This window comes from Pseudophryne corroboree, chromosome 7 (assembly GCF_028390025.1).
Source record: "Pseudophryne corroboree isolate aPseCor3 chromosome 7, aPseCor3.hap2, whole genome shotgun sequence".
In the NCBI taxonomy this organism is placed as follows: domain Eukaryota; kingdom Metazoa; phylum Chordata; class Amphibia; order Anura; family Myobatrachidae; genus Pseudophryne; species Pseudophryne corroboree.
In genome coordinates this window covers 80,837,882-80,854,153 of record NC_086450.1, presented here as the reverse complement: position 1 = coordinate 80,854,153, position 16,272 = coordinate 80,837,882, and the positions used below count along the sequence as shown (strand labels likewise).

Below are 16,272 nucleotides of genomic sequence, written 5' to 3'. Positions count from 1 at the left end.
TTGTGTACATTGAGCCATCAGAAAACAAAGGTTTCACTCTCACTCAAAAAATTCTGTATTTCGGAATATTCCGTATTTTGGAATATTTGGATATGGGATACTCAACCTGTATGGGTAAACATAGGACCTCCACACACAGATAGGGGAACAATAATAGTTTTATAGAATTATTTTCCTATATGCAGTGTATTACACGTTCCTTTACCCTGACTGCATGTATATTTAACTGCTTCACGGCATGTGAGTGCTGGGTTATGCCATACTAATTTTATTTTTTACTTTCATTTATTCCTGCCAATCTCACCGTAAAGAGATACACATATTCAAGTCCATAAGTCTCCATTGGACCTTTGGTTGAAAGTCCTTTCATATACCGGAATAAATGGCTTGCTATGCATTATATGCCAAACTGCATGTCTGCCATAAATAATAGCGACCAGACTAAACGCCATAAGGCGTTGGAGGTAATCAGCACATACTAATGGCTGTGGCGGCTCTACCCTGTATACTAGCCACTAGCAAGACTTGTGCTGCTATTGCTGGAATAAGAGTTGGTACAGAGGAGATGTTTAGGAGATCGCAGGGGTCCCTGAAAGTCCTGGCTGGAATCAGGTGTGGCAGGAGAGGTGCTTGGCCACCTGTAAGCTACACACAGGGTCCTGGGGGTGGATGGGAAGTGTGGATGGACCGGGTTCCCATCCATTTGGCCCAGACCAGGTCTTACAGGCTTCTTAGCCCATGAAGCTGCTTCAGCAGCCAGCACCTGGGTGCTGGGTTTAAAGCAGAGTCTTTCCCATGAGTCCGGGCTCCTGAAGGCAGTTAGTGTCCAGGTGATAGGCCTGCTAGGGACAGTGGGATCCGGAGGGCTGGGCCACCAGTGTCAGGATGCCGGGACCTAAAGGGTTCCTTATTAAGTAAGAAGGAGTGAGGCAGGGCCTAACCTCCTTGGTAGTTTATACTAAAGACAGTGATCTTTGTTTTATGTATATCTTTGTTTTGAGCTACCTGAATAAAAGGTATTTGTTGTTTTTGCACAAGCCTGGAGTCGGTCGTTGGTGGAATTTTTGTAGCAGAGTGCATTCTAGCAAGTCTCCTGTTACACAGGCTGTTAGTAAAAGCATGAGGAACGCAAGCAAACCTAATTTACTTTTCTAATATCCACCCAATCTTCTACCTCCCAATGCCGCTTTACCCATCTGACCACCTGCATCAACTCTGCTTCACTCACTCCAACAGCATGGCACCTACAGACCAAAAAGATGTAACATTATAATGTATATCCTAATGCTAGACTCCGCATACTCACACAACTTTCTCTTACACTCTACAATCACCCTCCCTGTGTCCTCCAGATACCAACCTTTCCAACAAAGCCCTGACCACCACCACCACCTGCATATACCTCAAATCTCATGTTCAACTATACCCAACCTCCCTCCCTCTGACCTGCGCCTCGCCTCTGATCCCCAGCTCTCACTCCTGCCTGCCATCCATCACTCTACCCCCCCTGTGCTGCTACCCGCTTAGGGATGTGTCTGCGTTCACCTAGCATCTACAGGTATATGGCAAGGGACACCTGGCGCAACACTGACGCCCCAAGAGAAGTAGCGTACCGTGCTTTTCTTTACATTTTGTGGATGCAGTGAAACAGCACTTCCAGAGTACGAGAAACGCAGAGAATTAGTTTTAAACACACAGAAAGTCGCAGATGAAGCACAACGGAACTTTGCTGGAGAAAAAGCCGCAGCCGCTCGCATCAGAGATCTTTTTACACATATTCAGTCTCCGTCTCGCACAGATCTCCAAATGACGTACATCAGATTGATCAGTGGAAGCCAGTGAGTAGCACTGTTGCTCCCAGGTACTTTATGTGAATAAAATGCACATTTTGAGCGAGACAGACGCTCAGTGCGGTCAAGTTGCCCGGTGCCTGCTATAAGGACACATCTGTATGGAGGCCCCACTATCCCAAAACCTTCATATCTTCTCTGAAAACCCATCTATTTACCAAAGCTTACCCTACTTCCATATCACCTACAAGCACTAGCGGACGCACACACGTGCCCCAATCTCCTCTCTAAGCCACCCCCCCCCCCCTTGTTTCCGCTGTGTCCTACCGACTAGAATGTAAGCTCTGTCATTAGCGTCACTCTCCCATATTTGCATTTATTCCATCTGTCATGCATGTCCCTGTTTTCTGTACGTCCTGTTTTGACCACTGTCTGGCGCTGCAGGGCACTGTATCACCTTACACATCAACCAAAATATTACAGCAATTATGACTTTGCATTGTAAAAGCTGCAAACAAGGGGCACAAGCAAACACTGCAAACATTTAACATGACCATAATTGGGAACTAAACTCATGTATTTCGTTTGGAGTCAAATGGTATTATTTTTGTACTTGCATTATAGAGTTGCAGTTCTTGTTTGTTTGTTTGTCTGTCTTAATGGCGTGTCACTATTAATTGTGGTGCAAATGACCAGCATTAACACATATTATATGCTAGTATTGTAGCACAGGAAGCCAGCGGAGGAGCAACTCAGGTAATAGAAGATATAGGGGGTAATTCAGAGTTGATCGCAGCAGAAAATTTGTTAGCAGTTGGGCAAAACCATGTGCACTGCAGGTGGGGCAGATATAACATGTGCAGAGAGTGTTAGATTTGGGTGGGATGTGTTCAAACTGAAATCCAAATTGAAGTGTAAAAATAAAGCAGCCAGTATTTGCACTGCACAGAAACTCTGTCTGCAAATGTTATATCTGCCCCCCCCCCCCCCTCCCCCCTGCAGTGCACATGGTTTTGCCCAACTGCTAACAAAGTTGCTGCTGCAATCAACTCTGAATTACCCCCATAGTCTTACGGGTGTGGTTCATCAAATCGACAGTGTCTAGGTCGACAATGTTTAGGTCGACCACTATAGGTCGACAGTCACTAGGTCGACATGGATGGAAGGTCGACAGGGTTTCTAGGTCGACATGTGCTAGGTCGACAGGTCTAAAGGTCGACATGAGGATTTTTTTTTTGGTGTCGTTTTCTTTGTAGAGTGACCAGGATCCCAAATTAGTGCACCGCTTCGCTCGCCATGCTTCGGGCATGGTGCCTTCGCTCCGCTACCGCTTCGCTCGGCACACTTTACCGTTCCAATCGTAGTCCACGTGGATCGTTAAGTATGAAAAAATTCAAAAAAAGAAAAAAAAAAAGTGAAAAACTCATGTCGACCTTTAGACCTAGCACGTCGACCTAGAAACCCTGTCGACCTTCCATCCATGTCGACCTAGTGACTGTCGACCTATAGTGGTCGACCTAAACATTGCCGACCTAGACACTGTCGATCTTCAGACCGGATCCCAGTCTTACGCGAGTCCCAACAGCGATGTAGACATTTAATGGCTTGAAAACAAGGTGGTTCCATGGACAGAACCAGGTTTCATACATTTAGTAATGAGCAGGAGCAGCTAACATATATTTGATAACTGTAAATAAATTAAAAAAAACAAAAAATAAATAAATAAATAAATATATATATATATATATATATATAAACAAAAAACAAAATCTGTTAAAAATGAAATGGTGCCAGGACGTTCATAGGGAACATAATTTACATCAATCACAAACTCTTAATATAAAACTAAAATACATTTTACCACAGTGTGAAAATGGAAGAGAATTGTATTGTACTGACAGCGAAAGCTGGCAAGCATTGATTCAGAAAAGTCAGCGACCTTTGGATGAATAGAACCACTTGGTGTGGGTCAAATGCAAATGACTCTAACCTTTTCTGCATTTGAATGAAAAGCGAGAGCCATTTCCAACCGGTGCACCCTCTCTTCTGAGGTTATCGTAAACTGTTTCCATACTCTGTTCAGTTTGGGAAGCGTGTCCCCTGACGACCTGGACGTACACCGCAGAGACTGGCATAAGACAACTGTGGCTTGCAGCAATTGGCGCCCATAATCATATGTACTCTGTAAGAAGAAAAAAGTCAAGTGGAAAATTATTTGCTGAAATCAAGAGGTCACATAAAATTGGCTGCAAAGAGAAATGGGTCTTACTGTTAGAAACCATTCATAGTATTTTTTCTTAAGTTCAGTGTCCTCAGCTACAAGTTAGAACATATAACATTCTATAAATACAATGTATTCCAGTATAGAGTGGCCTAACTATAGGGCAGATGTATTAAGCCTGGAGAAGTAATAAAGCAGTGATAAGTGGAAGGTGATAACGCCCCAGCCAATCAGCTTATAACTGTCATTTTTCAAACCCGCAATGATTGGCTGGTGCGTTATCACGTTCAATTTATCACTGCTTTATCACTGTGTTATCACTTCTCCAGGCTTAATACATCTACTCCTATGTGATATGACAAAGTGTGTAATAGTCTCACAAAGAAATAAGGCATCAGGTTCACTCTCCTGGGAGTAGGCTGGGAACAAATAACGATATATACAGTTAGGTCCATATACAGATGTATCCACTTACATTAACAGACCTTCTAGTCACACAATGCCGTGGCGCGACTTGGTAGCGCTGAGAGTATTTTCGTGCAAATTACTGATGGTAATAAGACGCACATGCAGTGTATGCTGATTAAAATAACATGCTGCAGGCCTATATTCTGTGTGCGACCGTGGCTGTATCTGCATACAAAATGCTACGCTATCCATATAATATGCAGATACAGGCACGGTCGCACACAGAATATAGGCATGCCGCATATAATTTTAATCAGCATACACTGCGTGTGCGTCTTATTACTGCACCACATCATCTGTAAAACACAGTGGAGGATGTGTGATGGCACGGGCATGTGTGGCTTCCAATGGCACTGGGTCACTACTGTTTATTGATGACGTGACAGAAGCAGTCGGATGAATAAGTATATAGGGCTATATTGTCGCCTCACATTCAGGCACATTTAACAAAGCTGATTGGATGGCGCTTCACAATACATATGGACAAGGACAAAAAACGTCCTGCTAAAGCAGCCCAGGAGTTTTTGCAATGGCCGAGTCAGTCACCTGATCTCAACCCTATTGAGCATGCATTTCACTTGCTGAAGACAATACTAAAGGCAGAAAGACCCACAAACCACAACTGAAGACAGCTGCAGTAACGTCCTGGCAAAGCAGAACAAAGGAGGAAACGCAGCATTTGGCGATGTCCATGGGTTCCAGACTTGAGGCCGTCATTGCCTGCAAAAGATTCTCAACAAAGTATTACAAATGAACATTTTATTTATGATTTCTAATTTGATGCGGGGCTGCCCATTCACTGTATGCAGCAGTGATCGGGATACACTGACTAAGGGCAGAGCTGCGGCAAGTGCAGGAGGGATGGCAGGTCCTGCTAAGTGGGCATTTCTGACTGGTCGCATCAGATGCGACCATGTCAGGGACCTGATGCGACCATGCCAGGCAAGTGGGTAAGCCCTTGAAAATAGTGGACTGTCCATAAAAATGGTTGCGATTCCTACGTGTTTCATACAATATTTTTGTTCAAAACCTTGAATCAAAGCTGAAAGTCTGCACTACAATTGCATCTCCAATGTTTAATTTCAAATCCATTGTGGTGGCATACAGACCCAAAATTATGAAAATTGTGTCAGTGTCCAAATATATATGGAACTAACTGTACATACACAACAATATAGCTAACTATACACACAGTACATATACGCAGAAGTGGCTGACACTCACTGTAAGTCCAAATATATACTTTATGGTAAGAACTTACCGTTGATAACGGTATATACTTTATGGTAAGAACTTACAGTTGATAACGGTATTTCTCCTATGCCCACAGGTTCCACAAGATAACAATGGGATATGATGGAGCGATAGCGGATTGGCACCAAACGATCACAAGCTTTCAGTCCTCCCAGGATGCAACGGGCCCATCCATATATCCCCGCCCACTGGCTCAGGCAAATCAGTTGGATTCCAAAGCAATTAGGCAGGAGCATCATGTAGAGGCGAGAAGAACACACATGCATACGATAACAAGGACCCTGCATCAGTAGATCTGGACGCTGAGGGAGCAGAATTGGCGCATCCATCGACATCCTCTGCAGATCTATGTACCAATGCCTTCTGGGCTAAGCCAGAGCTATTAGAATCACGGCACCCTTTGCTTGTTTTATTTTCCTCACCACCCTGGGTAGCAGGATGATCGGAGGAAACAGATATGCCAGATGAAAGTCCCATTTCACTGACAAGGCGTCCACAAAGATCGCTCCGGGATCCTTTGTTCTTGACCCATATGCTGGCATTTTGTTGTTCAGACGGAACGCCATGAGATCTATCTCTGGCAAACCCCACTTGTCTACCAGAGTCTGAAATACTTCCAGGGGGGAAGAGCCCATTCGCTTGCTTGAATGGTGTGTCGACTGAGAAAGTCTGCTTAGGACTCCTGGAACGAACACTGCGGACAATGCTGGAAGATGGAGTTCTGCCCACTTTAGTATGTGACTTACCTCCTTCATTGCTTTTTGGCTGCGAGTTCCTCCCTGATGGTTGAGGTACGCTACTGCCGTTGCATTGTCCGAGCGGCTCTGGATTGGTTTTCCTTGCAGAGTGTCCTTTGCCTGAATCAGTGCCATGAATATGGCCCGAAGATACCGCATCTTGCACCCAGGCATCTGTTGTAGACTGCTGCCATATCTGTGCAAAATGAAGAAGTCAACCCCCTACCCTGGGGTCCCCCAGGTGGAGGCCCACACCAGCAGGCTGATGACTTATCTACTGGTTTGGAAGCTGGCCCTCTGGCGGCCCAATGCTTCTTTGCCTTACCAAACCTATTGTATTGGGGCTGCTTACGTTCACTTTTTCCTTTTGCTTTTCCTTGCGACCGAAATGGCCGAAAAACCGGACCCTTAGGCCTGGGGTTTTATGTGGCAGGAAACCTGACTTTCTTGGATTCTGATTCCAGAATATCTGTCAATTCCTTACCAAACAGAATATTGCCAGCAAAAGGCAAAGATTCCAGAACCTTTTTTGATTCTGAATCGGCTTTCCATGTACGTAACCAAACTGCTTTATGAGCAGCTACTGTTAAGGGTGATGCTTTAGAAGCAATATTACCCATATCTATTGCCGCTTCTTCCAAGAATACTGCAGCCTGTTTCAGGTGAGCTATATGGGATTCTTGCTCCCAAGAAAGTGCTGAAAGCCCATATTCCAGTACCTCAGCCCATTCAGCTTTTGCCATCCAAGCTGAAGCCATAGCTGGCCTTATAACTGACCCCGACAGTTAAAAATCCATCCATTCTGTGACATCATCTAATGACGATGACGGCAAAGGCAACATAGATTTTTGCACGAATCGAATGACATGCGTATCTACTTTAGGAGGCACTTCCCTTTTTAAACAGTCCCCAGTTGGAAAAGGATAACTGGAATCCCATTTTCTGGGAATTCTGTATTTTTTATTGGGTGTATCCCAAGCTTCTTCCATGATTTCCGTCAGCTAATCTGATCCTGGAAACTCTATCCTAACTCTTCTGGGACATTTAAACACAGGTGCCTTAGTTTTTAACACCGGCTCTGCTGAATCCTCTAAGGACAGAATAGCCTTCATTGCTCTAATTAATTCAGCTACATCCACTGAGCTGATACCTTCTACCTGTTCTTCGTATGCTGAAGAGGAGTAGATAGAGCTATCATCATCTGATGTATCATCCTGTGTAGCCTGTGAATTTGATGATTTATTTACACTCGGTTTATCAGCTTGTTTCATTGGAGAAGCTGTTGGGGATATACCGTAGGAAGGGAGCTGCATGTATTGGTTAATAGTGTACCCTACTCCTGGTATTGAAGCTGTAGGAATTACCCGTTCAGCTATACTGGACAAGGTCTGTGCAAACATTGCCCAAGGTGGATCTACCTTACGCTGAACAGGGTCTGCCTTGTAATCTGCTAAAAAGCAAAACAATTTGCACATAAACCATCCTGTACCAGATCCTGAGAGGATAATACCGTTTTGCAGGACAAACATGATGATATGAGTGTTGGTATTACTGTCAGTGTAACCTCGTCACTTTTGCCGCTCTTAGACATGATAAATAATCAGCACTTCCACAGTGTACTACACAATTTGTGACTGTAATCACTTTACCATTTAAAGTGATATCAATCTGACCCTACCCATGCACCAGCATTGAGGCTCAGAAGAAACCACTGACAAACATATATAAAGTCAGCAATCACACTAGCAGTCAGTCACATGTTATATATTAGTCATATGAGCATATTACACACAGATTTCAAAGTATGCAGGAGTACATATTACTGCATTTTGTTCTATACAAATCTTAACGTATTCAGACGCAATGCGAAGAAAACCACAGTAATGTACACAGACTCATATGCAATGGGCACTAAACTTAACTATTCATACTAACCGAAGTAGATAGAAATTTAGTGCTGTATAACCCGTACTCAGTAGAGTGGGATACAGGGAGACTCACCTCACTTCCAAGATCGATCAATACGTTAGCGAACGCTGAGTGGATCCAGACACTACTAGTGTACACTTTCGCTCCTGGAACTTTAGGTGAACACAGACGCACTGTGTACACAGACGCTCCTGTCACACAGATGCCTGTACTGCGACTGGGTCTCCTCGCGGTAGCTTTTTAGTGAACACAGACGCAGCAGCCTATGCTGCGACCGAGACCCCTCGTGGTAGCATCTGAGACGGAAGTGAGGCAACAGTTCATGGCGGGAGACCGACGAAAACTGGTCATGAACTGGGGGGAGGGGCGACCAGGAGAGCGTCTGACTCCCTACCGCTGACATCAACCCTAGGGATCGCAGCCTCATACTATTCCTGGTGCCTTATGATCCCTAAGGCCTAGCGCTGGAGCACCCGTGGTGGCGGCGCGCCAGCTGTTTTGTAGTCTCCTCCCAAACCAGTGCAGCTGTGTCCGTATTCCCCTTCTAAGCGGAACCAATGCCTTACCTTCTCCCATGCTCCTGCCACAGCCTGGTAATGTCTGCTGAACCTGCTAGTATATCCGACACAGACGCCCGCCGAGACAGCACTGTACCGTGGGTAAGCGTTGTTGCGACCAGGCGGAGAGTTGTTGGAGCGACTTTTCCAATATGCGTATAAGACGCTGTTAGGAAAGATCACTGAAAAACATAGTAAGACTATGAAAAATAAAATAAGAAAGCTTAGGGCTGCCAAAAACAGCAGCCCTCTGACCATGGTTCGGCTCCTGCCGCACCAAACAAAAAACTGATTTGCCTGAGCCAGTGGGCGGGGATATATGGACGGGCCTGTTGCATCCTGGGAGGACTGAAAGCTTGTGATCGTTTGGTGCCAATCCGCTATCGCTCCATCTTATCCCACTGTTATCCTGTGGATAAGCTGTGGACCCAGCCGGAGAAATTGTAGGTATGCCCAGATGCTTTCAGTGAGGAAGCAATGCAAAATGTAGAAAATACTGCGGCATTCACGGGTCTTATCAGGTCTAGTTCCCTACTGAGGATGCTGACGCTGTGCATCCTTATGGAGAACGCGAGTGCCACAGTACGGACTATACAAACATAAATGTATAAAATGGAAACGCCTGGGTAAATGTCAGACTACTGAAAGCAAAGTGAGGTTCATTCATTAACTAAAGGCTATGTATTGTAAATAAATGCTGGATTGCCCTGGATGAATATAATTATGGCAAACAACAATGACAATAAAAGAAGGGTGACTTTTGAGGTGCTGTGCATGGCGGGAAGTACAATAACCAAAGTGCTTCTGCTCCTTAATGCTTCATAAGCATCAGGGTCTAAGACGAGGTCAGCATGGAACTCCAAGGTTAAACAAAAAGCAAAAGGGCAACAGTGAGTAGGAGAAGCGCAGTCCACAAGTGAAGGGGTTTGTGGTCATGTACTATGGGGTCATATTTCTAGAACGGTTTTGGCGAGAGATCAATTCTAATTATTAAATAACGGTACTGAGTGCTCATGTGACGCCAATTCATTGTCTTCCAGAAACACAATGTCCCGATGCACATGGGTGGTCATTCCGAGTTGTTCGCTCGCAAGCTGCTTTTAGCAGCATTGCACACGCTAAGTCGCCGCCTACTCGGAGTGAATCTTAGCTTCTCAAAATTGCGAACGAAAGATTAGCAGAATTGCGAATAGACACTTCTTAGCAGTTTCTGAGTAGCTCCAGACTTACTCGGCATCTGCGATCAGTTCAGTCAGTTTCGTTCCTGGTTTGACGTCACAAACACACCCAGCGTTCGCCCAGACACTCCTCCGTTTCTCCAGCCACTCCCGCGTTTTTCCCAGAAACGGTAGCGTTTTTTCGCGCACACCCATAAAACGGCCAGTTTCCGCCCAGAAACACCCACTTCCTGTCAATCACATTACGATCACCAGACCGAAGAAAAAACCTCGTAATGCCGTGAGTAAAAATAGGATTTTGGTACTTACCAGGTAAATCCTTTTCTTTGAATCCATAGGGGGCACTGGAGTACTCTTGGGATATGGGCGGCTTAGCAGAAACAAAGGCACTGAATATTTAAATTTAGAACTCTCCACCCCTCCATATCCCAGAGTACCTCAGTGTACGACCTCAGTGTTTTTTACTGAGCGAACAGGAACTATAGAGAGGTTGACAATGGAGAATTCCTATAACATAACGGACAACAACAAAGTTGACACATAACGTTACTGTCAACTAAACAGTTGACACCATAACCGATAGACCTTTATAATTTGAACCAATCGGTTAAAATGTGTTACCATAAGCTCCTCTGAGCTTAATACAACCCAGGTAAAACTGCTCTGGGTGGGCGTCCAGTGCCCCCTATGGATTCAAAGAAAAGGATTTACCTGGTAAGTACCAAAATCCTATTTTCTTTTTCATCCACTAGGGGTCACTGGAGTACTCTTGGGACGTACCAAAGCTTCCCTCGTGGGCGGGAGAGCTGTTTGACACCTGTAACAGTAAGCGGCCAAAGCTAGATGCTGATGCCGCAAACGTTTCAACACGTGTAAACGCGCACAAACGTGTGCACTGAAGACTATGTAGCCGCGTCGTAGAAGCTCCACGACCAGCTGGCCATGACATTCCCACAGAACCTGTGGGATGAGCTATTACTGACCTAGGCGACTGTAACTTAGCCTTAAGGTAAGCCTGACTTGTAGTCAGTTTTATCCAACTGGATAATGTCTGCTGAGAAACTGGCTAACCCCAGTTGGCAGCATCATAGAGAACAAACAACGTATCCGTATTACGAACTGTAGACGTTCGGGACATATAAACGCGTACTGCGCGTACCACATTCAGAATTATAGAATGTGTTGTCAACACAGGAAACACTATTGTTTATTGATGTGAAAAATATGAAATCGGAATTCATCCGAAGTTCCGCTCTGTCATGAGGAAACCCAAATACGGTGGCTTGGAATACAAGGCACCGAAATGTGAAAACAAAACCACTTGCCGAAGCTAAGGCTAGAAGAAAAAATGTTTTCCAAGTGAGAAACTTAATCCCCATTTGTTGTAAGGGTTCAAAATATGAAAACTGTAAGAAATCTGAACCCAGCTTCAAGTCGCATGGCGCTGTAGGTGGGATAAATGGAGGCTGCACTCTGATGACACCTTGTAGAAAGGTGTGTACCGACGCAATAGAGTCAAACGTCTTTGAAAATAACTTGACCACACAGATACCTGCACCCTCAGTGTAGATAAACGCAGTTCTCCATCCCACCCCGTCTGTAAACGAACAGAATACGGGTAACTTGAAAGATGATGTCGGAAACTTCCGAGCTTCACACCCACCTATATAGGCACACCAAATTTTGCAATAATGAGCTGCCGTAAGCGGCTTTCTAGTTCGTAACATGGTTGGTATAACCGATACTGTAATGCCCTATGTTTTTTCTTAAGAGGGCGGTCTGAACCACCACCCCATCAACCGCAGCACATAGGTAAATATGGGTAAAAGAACGGTCCCTGTTGTAACAGGGTGGACGTATTATGAGCGGGCAAAGATCGTGTGCGAGTATTCCTTGGAGATTCGAGAAGCAAGCTCTCCGAAACCCATGAGATATCACTAGTATGACTGTGACGAACTGTCTTATGATCCGTTTTAGCAACGGAGAGAGCAGCGGAAAACGGTGGAGCCAGATACACGAGGCTGTATGACCACACGAATGTGAGAGCCTCCACCGCCACTGCTCTTGTGATCTGTCGTTCTGTACACATACTGAACGTTTGTAATTGTGGCGAGATGCCATCATGTACACCTGAGGGTAACCCCATCTGTGGATCCACAAGTGAAACACCTCTGGATTTAATGCCCAGTTTTCTGGATGAAAATCCCGACGGGTGAGATCATCTGTCTAACAGATGTCCACTCCCAGAATGAACCCCGTCGACAACATCACCTAATGGTGTTCTGGGCAATTGAGGATTCGAGCTACCTCCCCCATTGCCATGCGGCTTCTCGGTCCTCCCTGTTGTTGTGTATGCAACTCCCGTTGCGTTGTCTGACTGCACTTGGACAGACTGAAAGCGAAGCATGTAGTGCATTGTAAATTGCACGGAGTTCCAGGACATTTATAGACAGCAATCTGTCGTGATCCGTTTTAGAACCCCTGTCGCTGACCTTTTTAACTACAACTCCTCAACCTCTGAGACTCTCGTCCAGAGTATATACACCCTCGCCCCCCTGTAGGAAACGCGAATGAAACCCGGCGAACTAAAGCGCTTTGAAAACACATAATTGTTCCTAATAGGCGAATACACCAATGTACCGCTAGTGTGCGTGGCTTTTGCACTAATTGTACTAGATGGTATATTTGTTCTTTCTGGTGTAGTAGGTAAATATCTTTGATTTACCGTATTTATAATCATACCTAGGAATTAAAGTCGTTCAGACGGAATTATATTTTGAACTTGACCTGCCACCGTGGTGTACGTTAGTAGCGCCATTAAGAGGAACCTCTGTTGAGACAGAGTTCTTATGAGCAGATCGTCTAAGTATGGAACGATTGTCACCGCCAGGGCTCTGAGATGAGCTATCATCACCAACATCACTTTGGTGAATACCCGAGGCGTTGACAAGAGGCCAAACGGTAGAACCTGAAATGGTTAATGGTTGTGGCGTATTGCAAAACGCAAGAACCTGTGATGCGATGACCAACCCGGAATGGGTAAATACGCATTGTGAAGATCAAGCGCAATCATGCAATCTTGTGGCTCCAAATATGCAAGTACTAACCGCAGTAAATCCATTTTCAAACTGTAGTAAGTGACTTGCTGATTGAGACTGCGACGGAGCCCTCCGGCTTCGTTACCCCAAACAGAGGGGAATAAGTAACCCTGACTCTGTTGGTGTACCAGGCCTGGAAATAAAAAACAGCTGAAACCAGCAGAGACTGAATGGCAACCTGCCAAAATGCCTAATTTCGTCCGACATAGGCAGTCTTGTCTTTTAAACTGTAAATAGCGGATACATCCATGAGTGGAAGTCTGGATGTAAAGGCGCGCTTCCACAATTGGAAAATCGAAATGGCCTAAGAGGCCGTCAAGCCACTGGCTTGTTGACTTTAGCACCCTGGCGTTACAAGTCGTGACTGTTTTTGTACCACAGCCTTGAAAAGACTGAAGTCTAAAGGGATTAAACGTCGGGCCAAAGTATTTCCGTTTTGATACCGGAGGCGGCAATGGCCTGAATATCAAATTTAGGACCAAACAACTTCTGGCCTTGTTGTGCTGAAACTAGCGACGATGAAAAGCGAGAATCGAGGTAACAGGCGTCAGCAGAAGCTTTACAGAGATACTCTGCAGATTCTCATTAACGATAAGTCTAACGTGATCGTCATTGTTTCCATACATAGAGCGCCTAGTGACCCAAATGTATCTTGGGTCTTTATAATGTTTGTCACAGACGAATTCACCAATGGCGGATTGTCCCATTTAGATGTGGAAACGGGTAAATAGAGTTAAATGTTAGTCAGATATTCTAAATAATAACTCATTGAAGATTTATTACATTCGACGGATTAGATGTTAGAGTCTACTTAGTCTCTGTAAAAATTGAGACACTGACTCACTGGTTATTAGCAATGTATGGTTGTCAAAACCCCGCACTATCTGACTGCTGGTCTAATGTTCCCTTCTCACTCGTAGGTATCGCTGTGAGGTTTGACATTTAATTGTCAGACTGCATTAAGTTATAAGACCAGTTAAATTAACACCCTGGTCCCCAAAGGGAAATTGGACCTTTGGAAAGACTGAGACTCCTTTGTTAGAGCTGGCGGAGTAACTTCCGAGACTCCGATGTTACCGCTCCTGTCGAGCGGAGTTATGCTTAACCTAGGATCTGGGACTGACCCGGCTTCCGGAGTGGAAACCTACAAACCAACTGAATCTGTGGTAGATTTATGTACAGACATTGTAGTAAACCTTATATTTAGTCTGTGTTGGAGGCTTACCCCTTATACAGACAGACACCACAATAGCCAAAGGACAGACACTTGCACGACTCAGTAAAATGTGTACTTAAGGTGCGTAATATATATATATATATATATATATTTTTTTTTTTATGGCTAAATACAGTTTACATGGGCCTATGTGAAACCTGAACCAAAATTCCCACTAACACCCCTGCGCCTCCGGTGGCGTAGAGATGTAGGGCAGGAATGTTCTGGAATTACCACTGGAAGAAACAGGAAACATGATTAAAATGGCCCCCATGCCATGCTTACACTGAAACTCACAGGAGAAGTCACAATACCTGCTGCCACTGATAATCACAGTCTAGTATACACTGATAATCACAGTCTAGTATACACTTCATGCAGATTACAATACAATCACAGGCAGGTAACCTTTAATATAAGCTCTGCCTGCAGTTAATTATGTATTAATATCTTCTATAGATATGGCAGCCTGTTAATATTAATAACTTCTATAGATATGGCAGCCTGTTAATATATATATATATATAGGCTCAACAGCCTATTCTGTGATTTTCCCCTTGCAGCATCTGGCAGCTGCAGCCACGCAGTAATCAGCCAGGTCCCCCATTCCCCCCCCCTTCCCTGTACTCCCTGTAGCGCTGTCTCTCAGCGGGGAGCCGGGAAGCTCATTGCAGGGAGGCGAGGGACCATAGTCCAGAGCAGCAGAGATCGGCTGGCCGGAGCGCGGCGTCGCTAGGCAAGCTGCGCGGGTCTGTCTCTGAGAGCACCGCTGACGGAGCGACCGCCCCGTTTCCCCAGCATACCTTTTGTAGGAAGGTCTGCGACGCTTTCCGGTCATGGCTGCGACGGGGCTTCTGTCTGTAAGCTCCGTCCAGCTCCTCAGGTCATGGCTGCGACGGGGCTTCTATGTGTAAGCTCCGTCCAGCTGTTGCAGGAGACAGTGGGCTGCCTGTGGCTGTGAGGGTGCTCTTTGTGAGGACCGACACGCCATGCGCTGCCTTGCAGCGGCACCATCCCGGACCCATGTTTTTCCAGAAACTGGGAAGGGATGTGCTAAGTGTAAAAATGAAAAAGTAAAAATGAAAAATTAATAAAATCTTCCACAAAGTGTGGGAACTCCCACAAGCCGATGTTAGTGCTGTGAGCACGGAAAAAACACTGAGGTCGTACACTGAGGTACTCTGGGATATGGAGGGGTGGAGAGTTCTAAATTTAAATATTCAGTGCCTTTGTTTCTGCTAAGCCGCCCATATCCCAAGAGTACTCCAGTGACCCCTAGTGGATGAAAAAGAAATTCCTAACTGCATAGCAAATTTACTTGGCGCAGTCGCACTGCGGACATTGCGCATGCGCATTAGCGACTAATCGCTCCGTTGCGAGAAAAAAATAACGAGCGAACAACTCGGAATGACCCCCATAGTATGTTTGCTCCCTTACTTGTTTGTTAAGCATGATAAGCATCCCATTTATGGGATATACAGGAATGATACCTGAGACAGCTTTCCCACACCAATTAACCAGTCAGTTTAGTGACTTGTCTGGAAAAGTGGTGCTACATCCCTCCTACCCATTTCTGTATACCAGTAATCGCCATGCCAAGGTGCAAACAGGCTATACTGGCACCATGCCGCGGCTGAACCCCCTATTAAGTGACTTTATATGTGTGTGCTTACATCATTCTGTTCACTTCTAATCTATGTATACAGTACACACCCTGCAGATTAACTTCATATGATCACAAGGAATACTTACGATATAACGACTGTCAGTATCCCGACAGTGGCATCCCGGCAGCGAGTCAGCTCACCACGTATTTGGCCTGCT

The 16,272-nt window shown here is 45.2% G+C and overlaps 1 protein-coding gene across 3 annotated transcripts in view; it reads right to left on the bottom strand.

Annotated features, from left to right (window-relative positions):
• Nucleotides 1-16,272, bottom strand: part of SESTD1 (SEC14 and spectrin domain containing 1) — a 402,961-nt gene that overhangs the window by 13,013 nt on the left and 373,676 nt on the right. For all 3 annotated transcript variants that reach the window (XM_063933342.1, XM_063933343.1, XM_063933344.1), the window contains exon 16: nucleotides 3,781-3,972. In XM_063933342.1, the coding sequence (XP_063789412.1) occupies nucleotides 3,781-3,972 (192 nt within the window). The remainder of the gene's footprint in view (nucleotides 1-3,780; nucleotides 3,973-16,272) is intronic.